This window comes from Lagenorhynchus albirostris, chromosome 3 (genome assembly GCF_949774975.1).
Source record: "Lagenorhynchus albirostris chromosome 3, mLagAlb1.1, whole genome shotgun sequence".
Classification (NCBI taxonomy): domain Eukaryota; kingdom Metazoa; phylum Chordata; class Mammalia; order Artiodactyla; family Delphinidae; genus Lagenorhynchus; species Lagenorhynchus albirostris.
The window spans coordinates 152,293,627-152,319,820 of NC_083097.1; the positions used below are offsets into that span (position 1 = coordinate 152,293,627).

The following is a 26,194-nucleotide window of genomic DNA, read 5'->3' on the forward strand; positions in this document are numbered from 1 at the left end:
AAATTTACTTTAAAATAGTATGCAAGATATACTAAAAACCATGAAATTGGATACTTTAAAGTGGTTAAAAAGGTGGTTTTGTGATATGTGAGTTTTATCTCATTTTAAAAAAACTATGCACATAATACATGTTCAGTGTACAAAAATTAGAAAATGTAGATAAGCCAAAAATCACTTGACAGTATCCACAGATCCATTTATCATTCTGACCTCTATCCTTCCAGACATTTTTTGTGTATGTTTGTGTATGAAAATGTATCTCTGTAAGATTTGAGATCATTGTATTGCATGCCTTTTCCCTTAGTATATATGTATAAAATTTCTGTATAGCATTCAAATGTATAGGTGTTCTGTAATTAGCCAAGTCTGTGTCCAACATCTAGATTATTTTCGTTTCTTCCATCATTTAAAAAGTGAAGAGATTAAGTTACATTTAAAGTACAGTTTTTCTAAAGTATGCCATGTTCTCTCAAATCATTTCTGAGGTATTTTTTCTTTTCTTTTTTTTAAATTCAAGTATAGTTGCTTGTTTCTGAGATTTTAGTCACTGCCCTCCGTGGCTGAAGAAAAGGCTCTTGGCAAACCAGAAAATGTGTTGACAGCTGCAGAACAGCTACAGTGACTTTGCTTGTGTGAATAGACTTTTTAAAGTTAGTTAATGTGTGTGTGTGTGTGTTTTTTTTCTTGGCCCCGCTGTGCAGCTTGTGGAATCTTACTAGTTCCCCGACTAGGGATTGAACCCGGGCCCTGTCAGTGACAGCCCCGAGTCCTAACCACTGGACCGCCGGGGAATTCTCTTAAGTTAGTTGTTCTTGATAGGGGAATATTGGATTTCCAAGATATTTGGGGGGATGTGAGTTATATTTAAATATTTTGGAAATTCATATGTAAAGTGTAGAATCCTGTGTAAAGAAAATTCTGGTTTATCTTCTGGGAATAGACTGGTGCAATGTTAAAAGCATTTTTTTTTAATTTTAAGTTTTATTTATTTATTTTATTTTTGGCTGTGTTGGGTCTCCGTTTCTGTGCGAGGGCTTTCTCTAGTTGCAGCAAGTGGGGTCCACTCTTCATCGCGGTGCGTGGGCCTCTCACTATCGCGGCCTCTCTTGTTGTGGAGCACAGGCTCCAGATGCGCAGGCTCAGTAGTTGTGGCTCACGGGCCTAGTTGCTCCGTGGCACGTGGGATCTTCCCAGACCAGGGCTTGAACCCGTGTCCCGTGCATTGGCAGGCAGATTCTCAACCACTGCGCCACCAGGGAAGCCCTAAAAGCATTTTTATTGGAGTCAGGTTTGAATCCCTGCATTGATATTTTAGTACTAGTTTTGTGAACCTGGGCAAATGACTTAATTTCTGCCTCAGTTTTTGCATGCATGATATGGAGAAAAACACACTCCTACTCTATTCTTAGAAGCTACTGTGACATCAGAGATAATTCAGTATTAAGTGTTCAGCAGAGTGCCTGAGTTTTATTGTAACCAAATGTAGCTGGCTAGATCACTATACTTAGTAATTTTACTTAGCAGTTACTCAGTGTGTGATGTGGTTGAGATGCACTTTTAACCCTCTTCAATTCTGACTTGAATGAAATACTGTTGTGAGACTGGGTTGGAGAGTTATTTTGTTCTGTTTTTTTTTAAAACTATCTTTGAAGAGGGCTGGGGACCCTAGAATGATTTTGAGCACTCACACATGACTATGAATGCTTCAATCGAAAATAATTGAAAATAGCTGGGGGGGCTTCCCTGGTGGTGCAGTGGTTAAGAATCTGCCTGCCAATGCAAGGGACACGGGTTCAAGCCCTGGCCCGGGAAGGTCCCACATGCCGCGGAGCAACTAAGCCTGTGTACCACAACTACTGAGCCTGTGTTCAAGAGCCTGCAAGTCACAACTACTGAGCCCACGTGCCACAACTACTGAAGCCTGTGTGCCTAGAGCCTGTGCTCCGCAACAGGAGAAGCCACAACAATGAGAAGCCCGTGCACTGCAATGAAGAGTAGCCCGGGCTCACCACAACTAGAGAAAGCCCGCGCACAGCAACGAAGACCCAACACAGCCAAAAATAAAAACAAACAAACAAACAAAAATTAAAAAAAATAAAACGAAAATGGCTGGGGATGTTTCTAACACACAGTAATAAAACATTAAAAGTGGGTTCCATTTTCACTTGTGCTTAGAAAGGTTGAAGGCAGAGCCAAGGGAGGCAGAGAGGAAGGTTGGTCTGTGACCCTTCCCTAGAACCTAGGGTTAACTCCATAGCTTTCATGAAACCAAATTTGTTAGCATACCCAGTTTCTGAATAGACTAACAGCAGTTCATGACACCATGACGGATAAATGTTGGAGAAAGAGACACCTCCATTGTACCAGAATATTTGTTTTGAATAGCCAAAGTGTGCCCCCTTTCCAAAATCTGGATATGTGGGAGATTAACTGGTAATCTGAAAGTTGCTTAGAGAACTATAGCTTTTTTTTTTTTTTAAGAACTATAGCTTTGAAATATAATACTCTGTGACTAAATTCTGATATGCTATCCTTGTCCCAAATTTAGTGCCCGTTCCCAAGCCAGGGAGTTTTGGGGAATATGTTGGCCAAGCAATTCTAGCAGAGCTTAAAAAGAATCCTTACCTGTTTCTACCCCTCAGGACTTAGTCCTCAGGCACCTTTCTCTACTATACTCACTTTAAAAAAAATTAATTAATTAATTTATATTTTTGGCTGCGTTAGGTCTTTATTGCTGTGCACAGGCTTTCTCTAGTTGTGGCGAGCCGGGGCTCCTCTTTGTTGCAGCGCACAGACTTCTCGTTGCAGTGGCTTCCCTTGTTCTGGAGCACGGGCTCTAGGCACACAGGCTTCAGTAGTTGTGGAGCGCGGGCTGAGTAGTTGTGGTGCACGGGCTTAGTTGCTCCGCGGCATGTGGCATCTTCACAGACCAGGGATCGAACCTGTGTCCCCTGCACTGGCAGGTGGATTCTTAACCACTGCGCCACCAGGGAAGTCCCTGTACTCACTTTCTTGATGATCTTTTGTCATCAAGACTCCGCAAAGTTCTCTCTAGTCTGGATCTTCAGAACTCCAGAATCATATATACATTGGCTTTCTTGACTTTTTCATTAGGTTGTGAAATTGGAGTGTTATACTTGTTCAAAACCAGATTCCGGATGTACTTCCCCAAACCTGCTTTTCCTGTAGTCTTCTCTATTTTAATAAATGGGAACTCCAGCATTGCAGTATTTAAGTTATAAAGGAATGATCCTTGATTTCTCTGTTTCTGTAGCATACACATCCAATCCATCAGCAAATTTCACTGGCTCTTCCTGCTTCGTGCCCCCCCTCCCCCAATCCCAGCTAGGTTCACATAACTATTACATCTCATCTGGAGTGGTCGCTCTGCTTTTCACCCTGGCACCCTAAGGCTGTTTTTACCATGGCAGTCAGAGTGATCCTTTTAAAATATCAGCCCTTCAAAGACTTCTATCTCACTCACAGTAAAAGGGCATAATAGGATATGTCTTGGGCTTCCCTGGCGCAGTGGTTGAGAATCTGCCTGCTAATGCAGGGGACATGGGTTCGAGCCCTGGTCTGGGAAGATCCCACATGCTGCGCAGCAACTAGGCCCGTGAGCCACAACTACTGAGCCTGCGTGTCTGGAGCCTGTGCTCCACAACCAGAGAGGCTGCGATAGTGAAGAGGCCCGCGCACCGCGATGAAGAGTGGCCCCCGCTTGCTGCAACTAGAGAAAGCCCTCGCACAGAAATGAAGACCCAACACAGCCAAAAATAAAAATATAAATAAATAAGTAAATAAAAGATTACTATTAAAAAAAAAGACATGTCTTCCTCTTCCTGAATCATTTTTTTGACTTTATTTCTTCCTATTTTGTAGGTCACATTGACTTTCTTTTTTTTTATTATTAATTAATTAATTAATTATTGGCTGAGTTGGGTCTTTGTTGCTGGGTGTGGGCTTTCTCTTGTTGCGGCGAGTGGGGGCTACTCTTCGTTGCGGTGCACGGGCTTCTCATTGCAGTGGCTTCTCGTTGCAGAACATGGGCTCTAGGCGTGTGGGCTTCTGTAGTTGTGGCTCGCGGGCTCTAGAGTGCAGGCTCAGTTGTTGTGATGCACAGGCATAGTCGCTCCGCGGCATGTGGGGTCTTCTGGACCAGGGCTCGAACCCGTGTACCCTGCATTGACAGGTGGATTCTTAACCACTGCGCCGCCAGGGAAGCCCGAGTCTTCATTATTGATTTATAGAAATTCAACTGATTTTTGTGTGTTGACTTTGTATCTTCATACTTTGCTGAATTCATACATTAGTTCTATAAGGTTTGTGTGTGTGTGTGTGTGTGTGTGTGTAATTTTTAGGATTTTCTACATATAAGACCTGTGAATAGAGATATTTTTACTTTTTCCTTTCCAATTTTGTTGCCTCTTATTTCTTGTGTAGTTGCTCTGGCTAGAACATCCAGTATTATGTTGAATAGAAGTGGAGAAAGCTGGCGTCCTTGCTGTGTTCCTGATCTTAGAGGGAAAACTTTCAGTCTTTCACCACTCAGCAGTATGCTCTCTGGATTTTTCATATATGGCTTTTATTATGTTTAGGTTGTTTTCTTCTTCTTTTTTCTTTTTTAAAAATATTTATTTATTTATTTTTGGCTGCATTGGGTCTTCGTTGCTGTGCACGGGTTTTCTCTAGCTGCGGCGAGCGGCTGCTACTCTTTGTTGTGCTGCACAGGCTTCTCGTTGCGGAGCATGGGCTCCAGGCACGCAGGTATCAGTAGTTGGGGCAGGCGGGCTCAGTAGTTGCGGCTCGCGGGCTCTAGAGCGCAGGCTCAGTAGTTGTGGCACACGGGCTTAATTGCTCCGAGGCACATGGGATCTTCCTGGACCGGGGCTCAAACCCGTGTCCCCTGCATTGGCAGGCAGATTCTTAACCACTGCGCCACCAGAGAAGTCCCAGGTAGTTTTCTTCTAATCCTAGTTTGTTGAGTATTTTTTTTATCATGAATGAGCATTGAATTTTATTAAATGCCTTTTCTGCATCAGTGGTGATGATCATGTGATTTTTATCCTTCATTCTGTGAATGTGGTGTATTAAATTTATCTATTTTCATATGTTGAACAGTCCTGTGTTACAGTAATAAATCCCACTTGGTCATGGTGTTTTGTTTTGTTTTGGTTGTTTTTTATTAATTGAGATATAATGACATAATAGCATTATATTAGTTTCAGCTGTTCAGAACAATGATTGATACTTATATTATGGTTTTTTAATATGATGTTCAACTTGTTTTGCTGAATTTTGTTGAGGATTTTTGCATCAGTCTTTATAAAGGATATTGGTCTAGGACTTCCTTGGTGGCTCAGTGGTTAAGAATCTGCCTGCCAGTGCAGGGGACATGGGCTCGAGCCCTGGTCTGGGAAGATCCCACATGCCGCGGAACAGCTAAGCCAGTGTGCCTCAACTACTGAGCGTGCACTCCGGAGCCCGCAAGCTGCAACTACTGAAGCCTGAATGCCTGGAGCCTGTGCTCTGCAGCAAAGGCCACCGCAATGAGAAGCCTGCGCACTGCAACGAGCAGTAGCCCCCACTCACTGCAACTAGAGAAAGCCTGCGTGCAGCAGTGAAGACCCAGCATAGCCAAAAATAAATAAATAAATAAAAATAACTTATAAAAAAGGATATTGGTCTGTAGCTTTTTCTTTGTCTGACTTTGGTATCAGTAATGCTGTCCTCAAACAGTAAGTTAGAGTTTATTCCTCTTTAGTTTTTTTCGAAAAGTTTGAGAAGGAGTGGTGTTAGTTCTTTAAATGTTTGGTACAATTTACCAGGGAAGCCACTGGGTCCAGGGCTTTTTTTTTTTTTTTTTTGCCACGCCTCACAGCATGCGGGACCATAGTTTCCAGACCAGGGATTTAACCCGTGCCCCCTGCATTAGAAGTGCAGAACCTTAACCACTGGACCGCCAGGGAAGTCCCTACAGGGCTTTTCTTTGTGGGGAGATTTTTTGATTACTCACAACTGATTCAGTCTCCTTACTAGTTATAGGTCTATTCACATATTCTGTTTCTATGTCATTTAGTCTTGGTAGGTTTTGTGTTTTTAGGACTTCATCTGTTTCATCCGAGTTATCCTATTTGTTGGTGTACAACTGTTGCTACTGCTCTCATAATCCTTTTTATTTCTATAGGATCAGTACTTATGTCCCCACTTTTGTTACTTCCTTCCGTGTGTTACTGTTGGCATGTTATTTCTTTTTCATCCTCTTTCAGTCCCTTTTTTGAATTTGATCTGAAGTGTGTCTTCTAGACAGTGTAGTTGTATAATATTTTTTAATCTCTTCTGTCAATTTCTGCCTTTGAATTTTAAATCCATATACATTTTATGTAAATAGTGATAAGGTAGGATTGATATCTGTCATTTTCCTCTTTGTTTTTTATGTCTTGTATTTTTGTTCCTCTAATCCTTTGTTACTGCCTTCTTTGGTGTTAAACATTTTCTAGTGTAACATTTTTTTTTAAATTTTGTATTTTTTTAAAATTTGGTTTTTGGCTACGCCCCGCTGACATACGGGATCTTAGTTCCCTGACCAGGGAATTAGCACCAATATGTTTCATCCAACTGGACATACAGAGATATTAGGGAAAGCTGTTCTGAAATGCGCCTATCCGGCCAGTCTAAGCTCACATTGACATTTGTTCACTCTAGTCTTCCCTGATATTCTCCAAGTGCCTTAAAACAGGAATTCATCTTTGTGTTTCTTGTAGAGCTTTGTATGCAGGTGTTTAGTTGAATTATGGGCTTTACAAGGAGTTATTTTGGAGTCTTTCTTCCCCATGTGAGATTTTTAAGCTCTTCTGAAGAGAAGAGTCATATTCCTTTTTTTTCCACCTTTAATTTTCCCTTGTTATTTTCTCTATTTTCATGTTTGGAAGCCTCACTTTGGTCTGGACTTCTTGCCTGTTTCTAATTTTTTATATACTAAAAAATTAGTATATAAATGGATGTTGCTGTTCATTAATAATATGTATTTGTATAGACATTTTTCCCCAGTAAGTTTGTATATATTGTTTTATTTGGTCATCCTGGTAAATGAATTAAATAGTAAGGAGGAAATTAATGTCTCAGGTTTATGAAAATCTTTACCCATGATACCTTTAATTTAATGAAACTTTTATTTGTGTTTCTCAGTGACTTTTTTTAATCATAGTTTTGGCATAGTTTCTAAATAGTTGGTATATCATATGTGTGGCTGTGTATTACATTTTCAGTATTCCTTAACTTCATCTGCACTTTGCATATTTCATGGAGTTTTCAGCATAATTTGTTTAACAGGTCCCTTGTTGGATGTTAACTTTTTTAAAAAAATTGAAGTATAGGTGATTTACAACGTTGTGTTTCTGGTGTACAGCGAAGTGATACAATTATACACAAACACATTCTTTTTCTGATTCTTTTCTAATTTAGTTTATTACAAGGTATTGAATATAGTTCCCTGTGCTATACAGTATGACCTTGTTTATCTATGTTATATACAGTAGTTTGTATCTGCTAATCACAAACTCCTAATTTATCCACCCCCTCTTTCCCCTCTGGTAACTGTAAGTTTGTTTTCTATGTCTGTGAGTCTGTTTCTGTTTTGTAAATAAGTTCATTTGTATCATTTTTAAGATTCCACATATAAGTGATATCATATGATATTTGTCTTTCTCTAGGTCCATCCAGGTTGCTGCAAATGGCATTACTTCATTCTTTTTTATGGCTGCATGGAATTCCATTTTATATGTATACCGCATCTTTATCCGTTCATCTGTCGACGGACATTTAGGTTGCTTCCGTGTCTTGGCTATTGTAAATAGTGCTGCAGTGAACACTGAGGTGCATATATCTTTTGAAATTGGAGTTTTTTCTGGATATTTGCCCAGGAGTGGGATTGCTGGATCATATGGCAACTCTATTTTTAGTTTTTTGAGAAACCTTCATTGTGTTTTCCATAGTGGCTGTACCAATTTACATTCCCACCAACAGTGTAGGAGGGTTGTTCCCTTTTCTCCACACCTCTCCAGCATTCATTATTTGTAGACTATTTATTTATTTATTTATTTATGGCTACATTGGGTCTTTGTTGCTGCGTGCAGGCTTTCTCTAGTTGCAATGAGTGGTGGCTACTCTTTGTTGCAGTGCATGGGCTTCTCATTGTGGTGGCTTCTCTTTGTTGTCGAGCACAGGCTCTAGGTGCGTGAGCTTTAGTAGTTGTGGCTCCCGGGCTCTATAGCGCAGGCTCAGTAGTTGTGGCACATGGGCTTAGTTGCTCCGCGGCATGTGGGATCTTCCCGGACCAGGGCTTGAACCTGTGTCCCCTGCATTGGCAGGCAGATTATTATTATTATTATTATTTTTTATGTAGAATCTGATCCATTCTTTTTTTCTTCCAATTTTTATTTTTATTTATTTATTTTTGGTTTCATTGGGTCTTCATTGCTGTGTGTGGGCTTTCTCTACTTGTGGCAAGCGGGGGCTGCTCTTCCTTGTGGTACGCAGGCTTCTCGTTGCGGTGGCTATTCTTGTTGTGGAGGTGCAGAGCATGGGCCCTAGGCATGTGAGCTTCAGTAGTTGTGGCACGCGAGCTCAGTGGTTGTGGGTCGCGGGTTCTAGAGTGCAGGCTCAGTAGTTGTGGCGCACGGGCTTAGTTGCTCTGCGGCATGTGGGATCTTCCCGGACCAGGGATCAAACCCTTGTCCCCTGCATTGGCAGGCGGATTGTTAACCATTGCGCCACCAGGGAAGTCCCTGTAGACTTTTTAATGATGGCCATTCTGACTGGTGTGAGATGGTATGTCATTGTAGTTTTGATTTGCATTTCTCTAATAATTAGTGATGTTCAGCATTTTTTCATGTGCCTGTTGGCCATCTGTATGTCTTTGGAGAAATGTCTGTTTAGATCTTCTGCCCATTTTTTGATTGGGTTGTTTGTTTTTTGTCATTGAGTTGTAGGAGCTGTTTGTATATTTTGTAATATAGAGTCACATTGTTTGCAAATATTTTCTCTCATTCCATAGGTTGTCTAGGATGTTAACTTTTTGTTGTCATAAATAACTGCTTTAGATATCTTTTTACAGTTCTTTTACTTTTTTGGATTATTTCCTTTGGGTTAAAATATTGGGAGTAGAATTAATAGTTATTTTCATTTTCATGGTTCGTGGTAGAGCAAGTGTTTCTTTCCTGGTTTTATTATGTCTTAGGGTGCTGATGCTGAATTAACTGACTTGTTTAAGGTGACACAATTTGTGATAGAGTCAGAAGACGGCTCATTACTGCTTTGTATGATTCTGGCTTCTGGCTTTAAGCAGTACCACTCATGGTCTTTCTTATCCATCTGTTATTGAAGCCTTGTGTTTTATGGCTTTACTTCCTGATCACTGATATATTCCTGATATATTACTACTACAGTCACTTTGTAGTAGTAATATATGGCAAAGACAGAACCAGTATCATGTTATAGATTGATTATGGCTGAATTTGTCATAAAGCATGTAATAATCATGGGGTTTTATTGTTATTGGGATAGTAGTTGAGAGTTTGGGATCCTGAGTTGGACTGCCCAGGTTTGAATCCTGTCTCTGCTACCTACTACATAACTATATGACTATAGGCATATAGTAACATAGGAGTAATAATATAGTATCTACCTTAAGAGGATTAAAGGAGGAACAGTGCCTGGTATATAGCAGACATCAAGTAAATGGTAGTATATTTAAAGTCGTTTAGGACTCAGATAAATAAGCAAGTCCATATTTATCAATGATTGCCAAATAAATGATTACAAATCAGATTATATCCGAAATTTATGGGAACCTACTTAAATTGTAGTTTTCAGTACAGGGGCATGTAAAAGAGTTTTCTATTCCATCTTGGTATCATGGTTTTAAAGTTTCAAAGCCAACTAGCTCTGAAGTAATTTTTTTTTCTGACAACTTACAGAATGATAACAGGCAAAAATGGCCCTTGGGGCTTGCTTTTCAAAAAAAAATGTTTTAAAAGTTGTAGTTTCTGTCTCATTTCCGAGTAACTCTATATACATGAAGAACTAATGACACTATTTTCAATAAGGATATTCTGTGAGATTTACTTCTCTCTGAATGCACAGTCTTAAAGTTGAATGGTAACTTACAAATCATTGAATTGAGCCCAATACTTTGATATCCTTGAGCCCCAGGTATTACTCATCGTTTTTATTTGAATGATTTCAGTCAATTCATGCAGCATATTCTTTATTGGACACTTAATATGTACTAGGTGGGTACTGTTTTAGGCATTAAGGAGGGACGACTGAGTCTGAGGGAGGAACTCACCAAGCCTTTTTTAGGACATAGCATTTATAGAAAATCATAATATTTGTATGCCCCCTTGGAGTAAATGGAGTAGGTTATCCTTTGTCCAAGTACCTTAGGTGCTGCTTTTAGCTACCCAGAAACAGCTCAGCACATGTGAACTCCTTTGTGTGGTTTATGGCTGCGGGGGGAGCTCAGTCCTACTAAACACAAAGCCATCTTCCTCTCAGAGGGCAGGAGACCTCCGTACTGTTGATGCGGTGTTAAAGGCATGGGTATAGGTTTAGAGCTGAGATGGAAGCATTTGGATTGCAGATTAATTAGGTATTATTTTTGGAGAAAAGATGCAGCCAGGGTCTCTGCATTGGATATGTCCAGGGAGCTTGATTCATATTGTGTTGTGCTTCAATGGTATCCCTTGGAGTTGGGCAGTGTACTGTTCTGGATGCAGCCTCTCTTGCATGTCCTGGGAAAAATATGTCAGTTGTGCTGACATTGCCAGAATCTAGCCTGTAGCTTTCAGGATTATTTCAGTAGGCCATTATTGTAAATTAATTAATAAGAATGTCTGTGTTTGAGAAGGATGTAGAGTATCACCTGCAGAAGGGACCACAGTCTCCCCTTCCCCCAGTTTACTGAGATAAAGTTGGCATATGTAGTGGTATCAGAGTCTCTTGACATTGTTAAATTTCTTCCACCCCCCACCCCCCACCCCTGTTGTGTTGTGATCCAAGGACTTGGGCAAAGATATCTTTTCCTTGGGATGATTCTGTTTATCTATTATTTCAGTTTTTAGCTCTTTAAAAATTTGAAATAGCTTATTTATTTTCCTAGAATGTAGGTAGTTTACTTATGTAAAGCAAATGTAAATTGAGAGCTACTACTGACTTTATAAAGCGCTGTGTTATAAATAGTTAAGACAGTAATTTTTAATTGTACTTATTTTGTAATTGTGGTTAAGCTGGAGTGTTTTCATCTAGTATTCATTGGTAATGCTTTCTCAGAAGGCTAGTGGAAAGATGATATGTTGTTTCAAAAGGTTCTGATTTTTATTGATGCCCCATGTTTTGTCTGTTTCAAGTGTCAGCCCAAGAAAAAGGCTACGCCACTGAAGTATGAAGTTGGAGATCTCATCTGGGCAAAATTCAAGAGACGCCCTTGGTGGCCCTGCAGGATTTGTTCTGATCCGTTGATTAACACACACTCAAAAATGAAAGGTAATACTTGCAGTTGATTATACATGATAAAATACAGTATGGAATTGTCAACTTGCAGTTTCCGTTAGTAATAATTCATTCTTACCTTTGAGCATTTTGTTAATGAATTGTTATTATGTATTTTGTCTTTTCTGGATTTTTTTTTAAGGTTTGTTTTATTTTACTCTATGATTTAAAAATTCTCAATTATTCTATCTGTAGATGCCAGAAAATGTTAGGCTTATTAGCTAAAGTCTACATTGTCCAGAATCACTTTTCAGTATATTTATGTTTTTCTACTTCAGTCTTCAGGTTTGTATCATTTTTGTTAGTTTTAAAGCTGAAACAGTTATAAAGATTGCTTATAAGTCATTTTGAATTTTAAAGTCTTGATTTAGACTATTCTCTGTAGTTACTAAAGTTTGTTACTTATTTGGTTGTTCTGTATGAATCTTACGTGTCTTAACTTTAAAATGGTATAACGGGCTTCCCTGGTGGCGCGGTGGTTGAGAGTCCGCCTGCCGATGCAGGGGATGCGGGTTCGTACCCCGGTCCGGCAGGATCCCACACGCTGCGGAGCGGCTGGGCCCGTGAGCCATGGCTGCTGAGCCTGCGCGTCCGGAGCCTGTGCTCCACAACGGGAGAGGCCGCAGCAGTGAGAGGCCCGCGTACCGCCAAAAAAAAAAATGGTATAAGATAAGGGCTCAAACTTCATTTGAGCTCCCTCTTTCCTGTTAAGATAGTTTGTGATTTTATTGTAGTTTTAATATATGTGTTTTAGGTTTTAAATTGGTTACATACACACAAGATTAAAAAAACTCTGGTCTGCCCCACTCTTTACCTCTCCTTTCAAAAAGTAACCAGCTGTTATTAATGTTTCTTTCTAGACTTTCTTTATGTAAATCCAACTATATAGTTTCATCTCCCTACCCCCTTTGATTGAATTTAACGTAAATATAGCATATTGTATGTATGTTCTACAGGGTTTTTTTGGGGGGGGTTAAAAATTTTATTTATTTAATTAATTTTTATTTTTGGCTGTGTTGGCTCTGTTGCTGTGCACGGGCTTTCTCTAGTTGTGGTGGATGGGGGCTATTCTTTGTTGCGGTGTGCGGGCTTCTCATTGCGGTGGCTTCTATTGTTGCGGAGCACGGGCTCTAGGTGCGTGGGCTTAAGTAGTGGTGGCTGACGGGCTCTAGAGCACAGGCTCAGTAGTTGTGGCACGCGGGCTTAGTTGCTCCGTGGCATATAGGATCTTCCCGGACCAGGGCTCGAACCCGTGTCCCTTGCATTGGCAGGCGGATTCTTAACCACTGTGCCACCAGGGAAGCCCCTGTTCTACAGTTTTTTCACTTCTTGGAGATTTTTCCATTGAAAACTTTTTTTTTTTTAAACAGCTCTATAATTTTCCTCTTTTTGAATATGGTGTACTTTATATAACCATTCCCCTGTTGATGGATATTTAGGTTGTTTCTAATCTTGTGTTAGAAAGATTACACATAAAATACATACGTATACACATACACATGTGTGTTTGTGTGCATACAAAACAGTGCTATAAATAATAACTGTGTTTCATGTCTGTTTATCTGTAGGATAACTTGCCTAAAGTAGTATGTTGGATTTTATTTTATATTTTGAATATTAATAGTGAAGTTCCCAAAGACCTTTATAGCTCACTGTTTAAAGAAAATGATATCAAACTTTGTGACCTGTTTGGACATTTAAATTCTACTGTAGAAAATTCTTTTAGTCCTCCCCCTCTACCCTTCCTATGCCTGTTTGACTGATGGTTTCTTACTCATTGTGATATTCTTTATATGCACTAGTTGGGTCTATGCCATTTGTTCAACAAGTAATAAGTACATTCTATAGGTACTATGCTAGCTAGGTATTGGGATCCAGTAATTGGCAAAACATTTTGCTTCCCTTTGTGTATAATTAGAGTCCAGTTAAAGGGTGAAGGCACCAGCAAGTAATCAGACAAATAGATAGTTAACTGAGAGGTGTGTTCAAGGCAAAATATTGATGTACAGTCACTGATATTAGTGGGGGTACCTAACCTGGACTTTTGGTTCAGGGGTAGTCAGGGCCAATTTTGCTAGTAAAATTATCTTTGATCTGAGACCTGATAGGACAAGTAGGAATTAACCAGGGAAAAAAGATGGTTCCAAGCACAGAAAGTAGTATATGTTCAATCCCTGAAAGGGCTGCCGCCCATAGACTGATGGAAGGTGGTACAGTATGAGGCTGGAGAAATAGATATGGGTCAAATCATGCAGCATTTTGTAGACTTCATTAACAATTTTGTATTTTTTCCTAAGAACAATAGGATACCATTAAAGAGCTATGAGCAGAGGGAGATGTGATCTGATTTGTGTTTTTTAAAGTTCACTCTGAGTGCAGTGTGGAAAATGATTTGGAGAGGGACACAAATCAGAGGAGATAATCAAAAGGGTCATTGCAGGGATTATGGTGAGATTATAGTTGTGAATAGGGAATGAAGAACTATTTAGGAGATAAAATCTATATGATTTGCTAATGGACAGATAATGGGGAGTGAGGGAGAATGAAGCCTAAGGTTTCTATACCTCAGGCAGGTTCCCAAGTTTTTAGCTTTACCAGTACATACATAGTGTCCTCATTTCCTGAGAGCACTGGAACATCTATAACTTAGAGGTGACATCTGCTTGTTGATATTAGTCAAAGCCATGGGTAGGGCATGGATGAGATGGCCTTGGGATAAAATATACGGTGAGATAAAAGGTGGCTCTGAGGAAGCCAACGTTTGAGGTCTGTAAGGAGGAGACTTCAGTGTGCAAAAGAGATGGGGGAAAATCAGAGATGGAAGAGAAATACCAGGAGAATATGGTATTGATGGTGACTAGAGCGTTGCTGTTGTTGTTGTTTGCCGCTGCATGAGGCATGTGGGATCTTAGTTCCCTGACCAGGGATGGAGCCCATGCCCCCTGCAGTGGCAGTGTGGAGTTTTAACCACTGGACAACCAGGGAATTCCCTAATAATAGTTTTTAAAAAGATGTTTCTTAACTTGGTTTATTAGAGCATAGAATTAGTGTGGCTCTTTATAGTACTGAAGGGAACTAATATTTGAATAAACCTATTGTCCTAAAATTCCTACCCATGACTCTGTCTTCCTGACACCTTCCCTTCATAACCACTCTTGGAGGAATCATCAACTTTCTCCACTTCCAGATGGCCACTCGTTTCTGAACGCACTGAAATTTCTCATTCTCTCCTTTTATTCCACTAACCTTGTTCTAAGCAGAGTCATTAGTGACCTGGTAGTACAGTGGATACTAGTTTTTAATTTTTTGGTTGTCTCGTGCAGGAAAATTCTTCCTCGTAGTAACTATCTATCTTGTTCTTGACTTTCATGTTCTCTTCTCCTCCTTCTCCTTCTCCTTCTCCTTCTTTCCATCCTTATTAACTCTTGAGTTTTAACTGTCATCAGTAAACTGAATTCATATCCACAGTGCTAGTGTTTCCCCAGGCTTCAAATCTGCATCCCAACTCTATACTTGAAGCTTTCACCAGGAGGTCCTTTAGGCAGTTAAGGTCAGCTTGTTTAAAACTGACCTAACTATTTTCCTCCTCAAACCAGTACTTTCTGTTTCATTTCCTGCCTTAGTGAATAAATTACTGCCACTTAGTCACTTAAACCAAGTACCAAGTAGTTACCCTTTCTTCCTTCTTGTGTCCTATACCATTAAGTCTTTTTCCTTTTTTTAAAACAGCTTTATTGAGATGTAATTCATATAGCATACAATTCACCCCTTTAAAGTATACAATTAAGTGGTTTTGGTAAGTCACAGAGTTGTGTAACCAGTAAATTTTAGAACATTTTCACCACCCCAAAAAGAACCCCATGGGGACTTCCCTGGTGGTCCAGTGGGTAAGACTCCACACTCCCAATGCAGGGGGCTGGGATCGATCCCTGGTGGGGGAACTAGATCCCGCATGCATGCCACAACTAAGAAGTCCGCGTGCCACAATTATGAGGTGCATACCACAATAAAGATCCTGAGTGCCGCAACTAAGACCCGGCGCAGCCAGATAAATAAATAAATATTTAAAATAAAAAAAAAAAAAGAGAAGGAAAAGAAAACCCATGTCCTTTACCTACCTTCCCCCTAATCTTTTTTACCTCCCGTACCCCTTTGCCCTAAGCGACCAGTAGTCGACTTTCTGTCTCTATAGATTTGCCTATTTTGGATATTTAATATAAATGGAATCATATAATATGTCCTTTGTGACTACTTTTTTTACTCAACATAATGTTTTTAAGATCTATCCATGTATCAGTGCTGCATTCCTTTTTTTTGGCTGCATTGGGTCTTAGTTTCGGCACATGGGATCTTCCTTGAGGCACATGGGATCTGTTGTTGCAGCAGCGTGAGGGCTTCTCTCTAGTTGTGGCCTGCGGGTTTTTCTCTCTCTAGTTGTGGTGTGTGGGCTCCAGGGTGCATGAGCTCCGTAGCTGTGGTGCGCAGGGTACAGAGCACGTGGGCTCTCCATTGTATGAAATATTATACATGTTTTATTTATAAATTTATCATTTGATGGGCATTTGGACTGTTTCCACCTTTTAGCTATTACGAACAGTGCTGCTGTGAGTATTCATGTATAAGTGTTTATGTGGACATATATTTCCTATCTTTTGGGTTTATACCCAGGAGTGGACTTGCTGGCTCTAATGGTAACTCTGTTTGACTTTTTGAGGTACACGCACAAACACACAGACACACACACACACACATACACTCACACTCTCCGCCTTGGCTGCACCAGCTTGTGGGATCTTACTTAGTTCCCCAACCAGGGGTGGAATCCGGACCCTGGCAGTGAGAGTGCCGAGTCCTAACCACTGGGCCACTAGGGAATTCCCTGACTTCTTTTTTTTTTAATTTTTATTTATTTATTTTTGGCTGTGTTGGGTCTTCGTTGCTGCACATAGGCTTTCTCTAGTTGTGGTGAGTGGGGGCTACTCTTCCTTGCGGTGCACAGGTTTCTCATTGCCATGGTTTCTCTTGTTGCAGAGCACGAGCTCTAGGCGCACAGGCTCTAGAGCGCAGGCTCAGTAGTCACGCAGGCACAATAGTTGTGGCTCACGGGCTCTAGAGCGCAGGCTCAGTAGTTGTGGTGCACGGCCTTAGTTGCTCCACGGCATGTAGGATCTTCCTGGACCAGGGCTCAAACCTGTGTCCCCTGCATTGGCAGGTGGATTCTTAACCACTGCGACACCAGGGAAGCCCCCTGACTTTTTTTTAATTTAAATAGCCCCCTGACTTTTTTTTAATTTAAATTTTTTATATAAATTCAGGTGTACAGCACCACAAGTCTAATTACCATCCATCACCATACAGTCTCCCCCGTTCACCCATTTTGCCCATCCCCCTTCCCCTCTGGTAATCATTAATCTGATCTCTGTATATATGAGTTTTTGTTTTATTTTGTTTGTTCACTTGTTACGTTTTTTAGATACTACATATGAGTGAAAACCTATAGTATTTATCTTTTCTCTGTCTGATTTATTTCACTTGGCAAAATTCCTTCAAGGTCCATCAGTATCGCAAATGGCAGGATTTCATTCTTTTGTGGCTGAGTAATACTCCATTGTGTATATATACCATATCTTCTTTATCCGTTCATCCGTCAATGGATACTTAGGTTGTTTCCATATCTTGGCTGTTATAAATAACGCTTCAGTAAACATAGGGGTGCATATATATATATTTTTTAAATTAATTAATTAATTAATTTTGGGCTGTGTTGGGTCTTCGTTGCTGCACATGGGCTTTCTCTAGTTGTGGTGCACGGGCTTCTCATTGCAGTGGCTTCTTTTGTTGCAGAGCATGGGCTCTAGGCACATGGGCTTCAGTAGTTGTGGCGCATGGGCTCAGTAGTTGTGGCATGTGGGCTCTAGAGCGTAGGCTCAGTAGTTGTGGTGCATGGGCTTACTTGTTCCACGGCATGTGGGATCTTCCTGGACCAGGGCTTGAACCTGTGTCCCCTGCATTGGCAGGTGGATTCTTAACCACTGCACCACCAGGGAAGCTGACATATTATCTTTTTGAATTAGAGTTTTTGTGTTCTTCAGATAAATACCTGGGAGTGGAAGAGCTAGGTCTGCCAGACTGTTTTGAAAAGCTACTGTACCATTTTACATTCTCATCAGCACTGGATGAGGGTTTTAATCTCTCTATATCCTTACTACCAATTGTTATCTGATTTTTTTGGTGGTAAAAAATATATGTAACATAATTTTATCATTTTATCTATTTTTAAGTTTATAGTTTAGTGGCATTAAGTAAATTAACATTTTGGTGCAATTATTACCACTAGCCATCTCCAGAACTTTTTCATATTCCTAAACTGAAACTCTGTTAACAATTTAACAATAACCTTCAGTCCCTGGTAAATGTTGTATTACGTGTTTCATTCATTTGCAAGGCTCAATAATTCCATTGATGTATAATGTTCAATAATGTTCCATTTTGTTCATGCTTTCATCCTTCAGTGGACATTTGGGTTGCTTTCACCTTTTGGCTATTGTGAATAATGCTGCTATAAACATTGGTGTTCAAGTATCTTTTCTATCTGACTTTTTTTTTTTACATTTAATTTAATTTAATTATTATTATTTTTAACATCTTTATTGGAATATAATTGCTCTACAAGGGTGTGCTGGTTTCTGTTTTATCACAAAGTGAATCAGCTACACATATACATATGTTTCCATATCTCTTCCCTCTTGGTTCACCCACCCTCCCTATCCCACCCCTCTAGGTGGTCACATTCTATCTGACTTTTAATTAATATCTAGTCCTTTTGATTTGTCTTCTTAAAAAAAATCTTTCATATTTTGTTCTTTTAATTCCCATTGCTGCCACCTTAGTTTAGGTTTTAGTCATCTTGAGTATATACTATTTTGGTAATCTCTGGTCTCCTGAGTTTCCTGTTTCCTGTTAAATGTGTTATTCAGAGGTCAAGGAGATTTATCTTTTTAAGATGGAAAACTGAGCCTGTGGTTCCACAGTTTAAATGAGGTTCAGGGCCAACAGGATAATGGTCAAACTCTTAACATGGAGGGTCTTAGTGTGGCACATGGGATCTCAGTTCCCTGACCAGGGATTGAACCTGTGCCCCCTGTGTTGGAAGCGCAGAGTCTTTTTTTTTTTTTTTACATCTTTATTAGAGTATAATTGCTTTACAATGGTGTGCTAGTTTCTGCTTTATAACAAAGTGAATCAGTTATACATATGTTCCCATATCTCTTCCCTCTTGTGTCTAGAAGCGCAGTCTTAACCACTGACCACCAGGGAAGTCCCAGTGGTCAAACTCTTAACATGGTATCCAAGCTGTTCAGGTCTGGCCACTGCTTACCTGCTTAGTTTCCCTTTCCTTCCACTTTATGATTTAGTGTTCTGAACTACTTGCAGTTCCTAGCTATTTCATTCGTTTTATTCATTCATGTCTTTGAGGGTTCTGAGCCCTTATATAGGAATTCTCCCTTCAACAAACTGTTTACCTTTAAATTTTCTGCTCAGGTGTCCCATTTGTCCTCCAGTTAATGATTTTTCACTTTGAAAAAAGTGAATGTTAACAACTAAGTGTCCATCGATAGATGAATAGGTAATGAAAATGTGGTATATATACATAATTGAATATTATTCAGCCATACAAAAGAACGAAACCTTGCTATTTGTGACAACGTGGATGTACCTGGTGGGCATTTTACTAAGTGAAATAAATCAGAGAGAGAAAATATAAATACTGTATGATCTTACTTATATGTGCAATCTAAAAAAACCAAAATTGAAAAAACAAAATCAAGTTCATGGATACTGAGAACAGACTGGAGGAGCAAAATGGGTGAAGGGGGTCAAAAGTTATAAACTTCCATTTATAAAAGAAATAAGTCACATGGATGTAATGTATAGCATGGCAACTATAGTTAATACTGTATTGTATATTTGAAAGTTGCTAAGAGAGTAGATCTTAAAAGATCTCATCACAAGGAAAAATCTTTTTATAACTACGTGTGGTGACGGATGTTGACTAGACATTGTGGGGGTCATTTTGCAATATATATAAATATCGAATCATTATGTTGTATACCTGAAACTAATGTTATTCGTCAGTTATATCTCAATTTTAAAAAATGCCATCACCAATAGATACTATCGAATAGTAAAATGTAGTGTACTCAAGACATACTTGAAAAATTAAAAAAAAAAAGAATGTTCATGTTATCGCAATTAGCATGCTGTTTTACCATAATCTCTTTATACTGTATATCTCTTACCCACCAGGCAATGAGTTCTTTTCAGTCCTCTGTATAGTGCTGGGACGTCATGAATGTTCAGTCTGTGTTAGTTGAATTTACTTATTTATGGGAGAATGATGTACTTTTCAGACTGACTTTAAGAACCTGTGTGTGTGTGTGTGTATGTATGTGTATATATACACATACACACATTTAATCCCCCTTTATAGGTGGTTTCTATTGATGTGTTTAATTTAGTAGGTAGAGACTAAGGAGTTCAGGTTTTTTTGTTTGTTATTTTTACAGAACTTGTTTTTAAAATGTACAATAAAACAAAATTTTACCAGGTTGGAATTCAGTGTGAGTTAAAGTGAATTTTTATATAAAATGATTTCCTTTTCTAAATAGAGACAAATCATTACACCTGTGTAGCCCTGACTATATTTCTTTTGTGACATTTTTTACTGGTATGAAAAATGCAAAGATGGTAAGTGTGTAGAAGATAACACATACTAGGTAAATTTGATTATAATCTTTTCTGGATGAGATTTGTATTTTTATTTTTGGTAATTGTATGCATAGAACTTTGGACAGCCAAGAAACTATAGAATAAGTGGATTTTTGGTGGGGAGGGGGCTGTTGAGATTTCCTTTTTTAAAAAAAAATTCTGTAGTTTGAAATATCAAGTTTCACTTTCTCTGCAAAACCAATGTTTCACTCTGAATTTTCCCTGTCTGAAGTCGTTGGATTTATTATTCTGTCTATAAAATGGAGATTATACTACTTATATTTTAGAGTTCATTGTTGTGAAGAATACATGCAAAGCACCTAGTATAGTACCTTGCCCAGAGTAGCTGTGTCATAAATGTTAGCACATCATACGTGGCATGGTGTTGAAACATTTCTTCCTCCTTGTATTTTAGCATAATGTTTTAAGAGTTTATTTGGTGGTTAGTTCTTGTTGATTATTATATTTGTGATGCTGTGGCTTATCATATGCCTTTTGTGATTTCTGGTAATGAGGGTATAAAATTTTATAGATTGATGGTAGAAAAAACTTAGTTGTTACATTAATTTGTTATATGATTAGCTAATCATCCTCCAACTGGTTTGGAATATATAGCATATCATCAGACCAAACCATTAAATTCTTTCATTACACTCTTAACCATTTTCTTGTCACATAAATTGAAAATTGAAAATTTACCTTCTATCTGACCTACTTCAGAGTTTCTTGTTCTGTAGGTTTTTTAGCTCGTTGAGTTTTTATTTTATTTTAGTTTTAAGTGAAAAGAGGCTTCTTTGGCCACTGCTATGTGGCTGTTCTCTTGATGATGAATATCAGTTTTTTAAAGCAATGACACTGTGGTTTTTATTTTTATCTAGTTTCTAACCGGAGGCCCTATCGACAGTACTACGTGGAGGCTTTTGGAGATCCTTCTGAGAGAGCCTGGGTGGCTGGAAAAGCAATCGTCATGTTTGAAGGCAGACATCAATTTGAAGAGCTACCTGTCCTTAGGAGAAGAGGGAAGCAGAAAGAAAAAGGATATAGGCATAAGGTATTTAAAAAAAAAAAAAGCCTCTCAAATTATCTTCTTGGGTGTAGGTAGGGAGGGTTTACAGGATCAATCAAAGGAAGAAGTATTATATTTTTGGAATATAAGTTATTTCCTTTGGTAGTAGGATGTTGGTGAGAAAAATTGGCAGAAAGCAAGTTTTTTTGCAGGGATGAGATGGGGCTAGCCTTCCAAATATTTATACTCAATTTTTTGAGAAATGATTTCAGTTAACTTCTGCCATGTCACTTAGATGTGATAGTAAAAAAAGGCATGATCAGTCATCTTTGGTTATATCTGATGTAAGAAGAAAATGATCATCAAAATGAAATATTCTACTTTTCACTCTCTGGATTAATTATTTCTCTTAAAAATGAGAAAGATAAGACTTTAAAACATTTTTGTTTTGTTTGTTGTTTTGGTTTTTGTGTGTGGTTGTTAAGGCTTAAGCAGTTTCAAACCTGGTTATGTTTTAATAAAGAACGTGATGTTTTTGTTTCATTTGCTTGATGTGTTAAAGTTTTGGCTGTTTCTTTTGATACTCCTTTATAGTCTATTCTAGAAGAGGAAATAGTTCCTCTTAGATTTGTGTTTCAGACTTTTAGACTATTTTATAAGAATCACAGTTAGGATAATTTTTAGTCAGTATGCAGTCCCTGCTATTTACAACTGGAGTTCCTTCCTCTGTAAAGCTAATGTAATAATATGTACCTTGTCAAACTGTTGTGAGGATTAGAAATAAATATTTTATATGTCATACATCTGATGCTCTGAAACAACTAGTGTGTTAGGATAGAATAGAAGAGGATAACTTTATCCTTTCTAATACTTTGGGTGGTTGGTGGTGGGGAGGTGTCAGAGTTTTTGTGTCAAGCCTTTAACTATGTAGATTAACCAACCCCCTTTTCAGAGGAGTTCTCTAGGGCTTTCAGGTTCTGGAAAATTGATTTACTATGGTCGTAGTTAGAAAGTCAATGGGTGTGTGTTTGTGTGTAAAGTAAACCAGATGATCAGTTTATTGCTTTATAAGAGGAGGCTTCCTGTCTAGTGGCCTTAATTTTTACATGGTCAGCAGAACATGACCTTTCACAAGTATTAAAGTGTTTGTGAACACTAACTGATAGAACCTTGACTGACATTTATTGTATGAAGCCAGGGAGGGAAATAAGTGTCTTGAAAATTAGGTATATTTCACAGAGCCTCAATGTCCTTATGCTGTGAGGAATCAAGAAAAGAGCATATGTAACTTGTCATACATCCAGGGTGTATTGATGTCTCTGGACTACATGTTTAAGCCCAGGACACTGCTTGGTTATAATCCAGATTTAAAAGAAAATTAATTAATTAATTTTTTTGCTGTATTGGGTCTTTGTTGCTGTGCGCGGGCTTTCTCTAGTTGCGGCGAGTGGGGGCTCCTCTTCGTTGCGGTGTGTGGGCTTCTCATTGTGGTGGCTTCTTTTGTTGCAGAGCACAGGCTCTAGGTCCATGGGCTTCAGTAGTTGTGGCGTGCGGGCTTAGTAGTTGTGGCGCATGGGCTTAGTTGCTCCGCGGCATGGGGGATCTTCCAGGACCAGGGATCGAACTCCTATCCCCTGCATTGGCAGGCGGATTCTTAACCACTGCACCACCAGGGAAGTCCTTATAATCCAGATGGTATGTAACACGTATAGAAGAATCTTGATTAGCCAAGGGCCTGGTGATAACCAGAGTTCCAAATTTCATTTCTTCTAGGGCAGGTCTGCCTTACTCATTTCTCCAGTCCTAGTTTTTCCACATGTATCTCCTTTCTTTAGCCTTTTGCTTTCTCTTTTATGTAACTGAGCAAGTGCTTGGCCTTCATAAGTCAGGAGGGAAATCTTTATTCTAAGGTTGGAGGGGTAAGTAGGAGTGGTCTGGTTATTCCTTGATTTAGTAATATAATGTTGATTAGTAATGTAATGTTGTAGTCTAATTTATGGTGTACTCTTTTGTGCTTTTAATGGTAAGGGGAGTGGAGGGTTTATGGGATCAATCTTTCTCCAGTGATAGATCTTAGTGGTAGAACTAGTGTTGAGGAATCCCCATTAGCTAAGTTCTGGGTGAACTGTGGGTGTTAACCACCTGGCAGTCCCATAAAAGAGCCTTGAAGAAGCACAAGGCTTGGAAAAGCTTCTGATTTGAGAGGTGTTCACTGATCATCTGCCTGTTTCCCCTTCTATTTCTTAGACTAGTGATAATCTTTTTCTCTTTAAATTTAAGGTTCCTCAGAAAATTTTGAGTAAATGGGAAGCCAGTGTTGGTCTTGCTGAGCAGTATGATGTTCCCAAAGGGTCGAAGAACCGAAAATGTGTCACCAGTTCACTCAAGTTGGACAGTGAGGAGGATATGCCGTTTGAGGACTGTACAAATGACCCTGAATCAGAACATGACCTGTTGCTTAATGGCTGCTTGAAATCTCTGGCTTTTGACTCTGAACATTCTGCAGATGAGAAGGAAAAACCTTGTGCTAAGTCTCTAGCCAGAAAGAGCTCTGATAATCCAAAAAGGACTAGTGTGAAAAAGGGCCACATGCAATTTGAAGCACATAAGGAAGAACGGAGGGGAAAGATTCCAGAGAACCTTGGCCTAAACTTTATTTCTGGGGATGTATCTGATAAGCAGGCCTCTAATGAACTTTCCCGGATAGCAAACAGCCTCACAGGGCCCAGCTCTGCCCCAGGAAGTTTCCTATTTTCTTCTTGTGCAAAAAACACTGCGAAGAAAGATTTTGAGACTTCAAATTGTGACTCTTTACTGGGCTTGTCTGAGGGTGCCTTGCTCTCTAAACGTTCTGGGGAGAAGAAGAAACTCCAGCGAGGTCTGGTGTGTAGTTCAAAAGTGCAGCTCTGCTATATTGGAGCAGGTGATGAAGAAAAGCGAAGTGATTCCATTAGTATCTGTACCACTTCTGATGATGATGGAAGCAGTGATCTGGATCCCATAGATCATAGTTCAGAGTCTGATAATAGTGTCCTTGAAATTGCAGATGCTTTCGATAGAACAGAGAACATGTTACCTGTGCAGAAAAATGAAAAGGTAAAGTATTCTAGGTATCCTGCCACGAACACTAAGGTAAAAGCAAAGCAGAAGACCCTCATTACTAACTCACACACAGACCACTTGATGGATTGTACCAAGACAGTAGAGCCTGGAACTGAGACGTCTCAGGTTAATCTCTCTGATCTTAAAGTATCAACTCTTGTCCGAAAACCCCAATCAGATTTTAGAAATGATGGTCTTTCTCCAAAATTTAACACACCATCAAGCATTTCCAGTGAGAACTCAATAATAAAAGGTGGGGCTACAAATCAAGCTCTGTTACATTCGAAAAGCAAACAGCCCAAGATCCGAAGTATCAAGTGCAAACATAAAGAAAACCCAGTTGTAGTAGAACCGCCTGTTGCAGATGAGGACTGCAGTTTGAAATGCTGCTCTTCTGATACCAAAGGCTCTCCTTTGGCCAGCATTTCCAAAAGTGGGAAAGTGGATGGGCTAAAACTACTGAGCAACATGCATGAGAAAACCAGGGATTCGAGTGACATAGAAACAGCAGTGGTGAAACACGTTCTGTCAGAGTTGAAAGAACTCTCTTATAGATCCTTAAGTGAAGATGTCAGTGACTCCGGAATGTCAAAGCCATCAAAACCATTACTTTTTTCTTCTGCCTCTGGTCAGAATCATATACCTATTGAACCAGACTACAAATTCAGTACATTACTAATGATGTTGAAAGATATGCATGATAGTAAGACCAAGGAGCAACGGTTAATGACTGCTCAGAACTTGGTCTCTTATCGGAGTCCTGGTCTTGGGGACTGTTCTACCAGTAGTCCTGTGGGGGCTTCTAAGGTCTTGGTTTCAGGAGGTTCCACTCACAATTCAGAAAAAAATGGAGATGGCACTCAGGATCCAGTCCGTTCTAGCCCTAGTGGGGGTGACTCTGCACTGTCTGGGGAGCTATCTACCTCCCTACCTGGCTTGGTGTCCGATAAAAGAGACCTCCCTGCTTCTGGCAAAAATCGTTCAAACTGTATTACTAGGCGCAACTGTGGTCGATCAAAGCCATCCAAATTAAGAGATGGTTTTTCAACCCAGATGGGAAAGAACACAGTGAACCGTAAAGCCTTAAAGACAGAGCGCAAAAGAAAACTGAACCAGCTTCCAGCTGTGACTCTTGAGGCTGCACTGCAGGGAGACAGAGAGAGTAGGGGTTCAGAGAATAGCTCCTCCAGAGGTGAGGCAGAAGACCCTGGTAAAGAAGAACCCCTTCAATTAATGGGCCATTTAACAAGTGAAGATGGTACCCATTTTTCCAGTGTTAATTTTGATAATAAAGTCAACCAGTCTGACCCTGATAAAGTTCCTGAAAAAGACCCCTCTTTTGAAAACAGAAAAGGGACAGAGCTGGAGTCTGAAATCATTAGTGAGAATGATGAACCCACTAGTGTAAATCAAGTGGTGCCTAAAAAGCGGTGGCAGCGTTTAAACCAAAGGCGCACTAAACCTCGTAAGCGCACTAACAGATTTAGGGAGAAAGAAAACTCTGAGGGTGCCTTTGGGGTCTTGCTTCCCGCTGACCCTGTAAAGAAGGGAGATGAGTTCCCAGAACAGAGACCTCCTCCTTCGACGAACATACTAGAGGATGCACTGACAGATCCAAATCATGCCGACTGCTTAGATTCAGCTGGGCCACGGTTGAAAGTTTGTGATAAATCCAGTGCCAGCAATGAAGAGGTGGAAAAGGAGCCAGGAATTCCCAGTTTGACCCCTCAGCCTGAGCTCCCTGAACCAGGTAAGGACTCCTGACTG

General features: G+C 39.6%; 1 protein-coding gene across 5 annotated transcripts in view; it reads left to right on the top strand.

Moving 5' to 3' along the window:
• The window catches only part of NSD1 (nuclear receptor binding SET domain protein 1), a 135,760-nt gene that overhangs the window by 37,406 nt on the left and 72,160 nt on the right, over positions 1-26,194 (top strand). For all 5 annotated transcript variants that reach the window (XM_060144282.1, XM_060144284.1, XM_060144286.1 and 2 more), the window contains 3 exons: positions 11,409-11,544; positions 21,198-21,370; positions 23,606-26,177. In XM_060144282.1, coding sequence (XP_060000265.1) covers positions 11,409-11,544; positions 21,198-21,370; positions 23,606-26,177 — 2,881 coding nt within the window. The remainder of the gene's footprint in view (positions 1-11,408; positions 11,545-21,197; positions 21,371-23,605; positions 26,178-26,194) is intronic.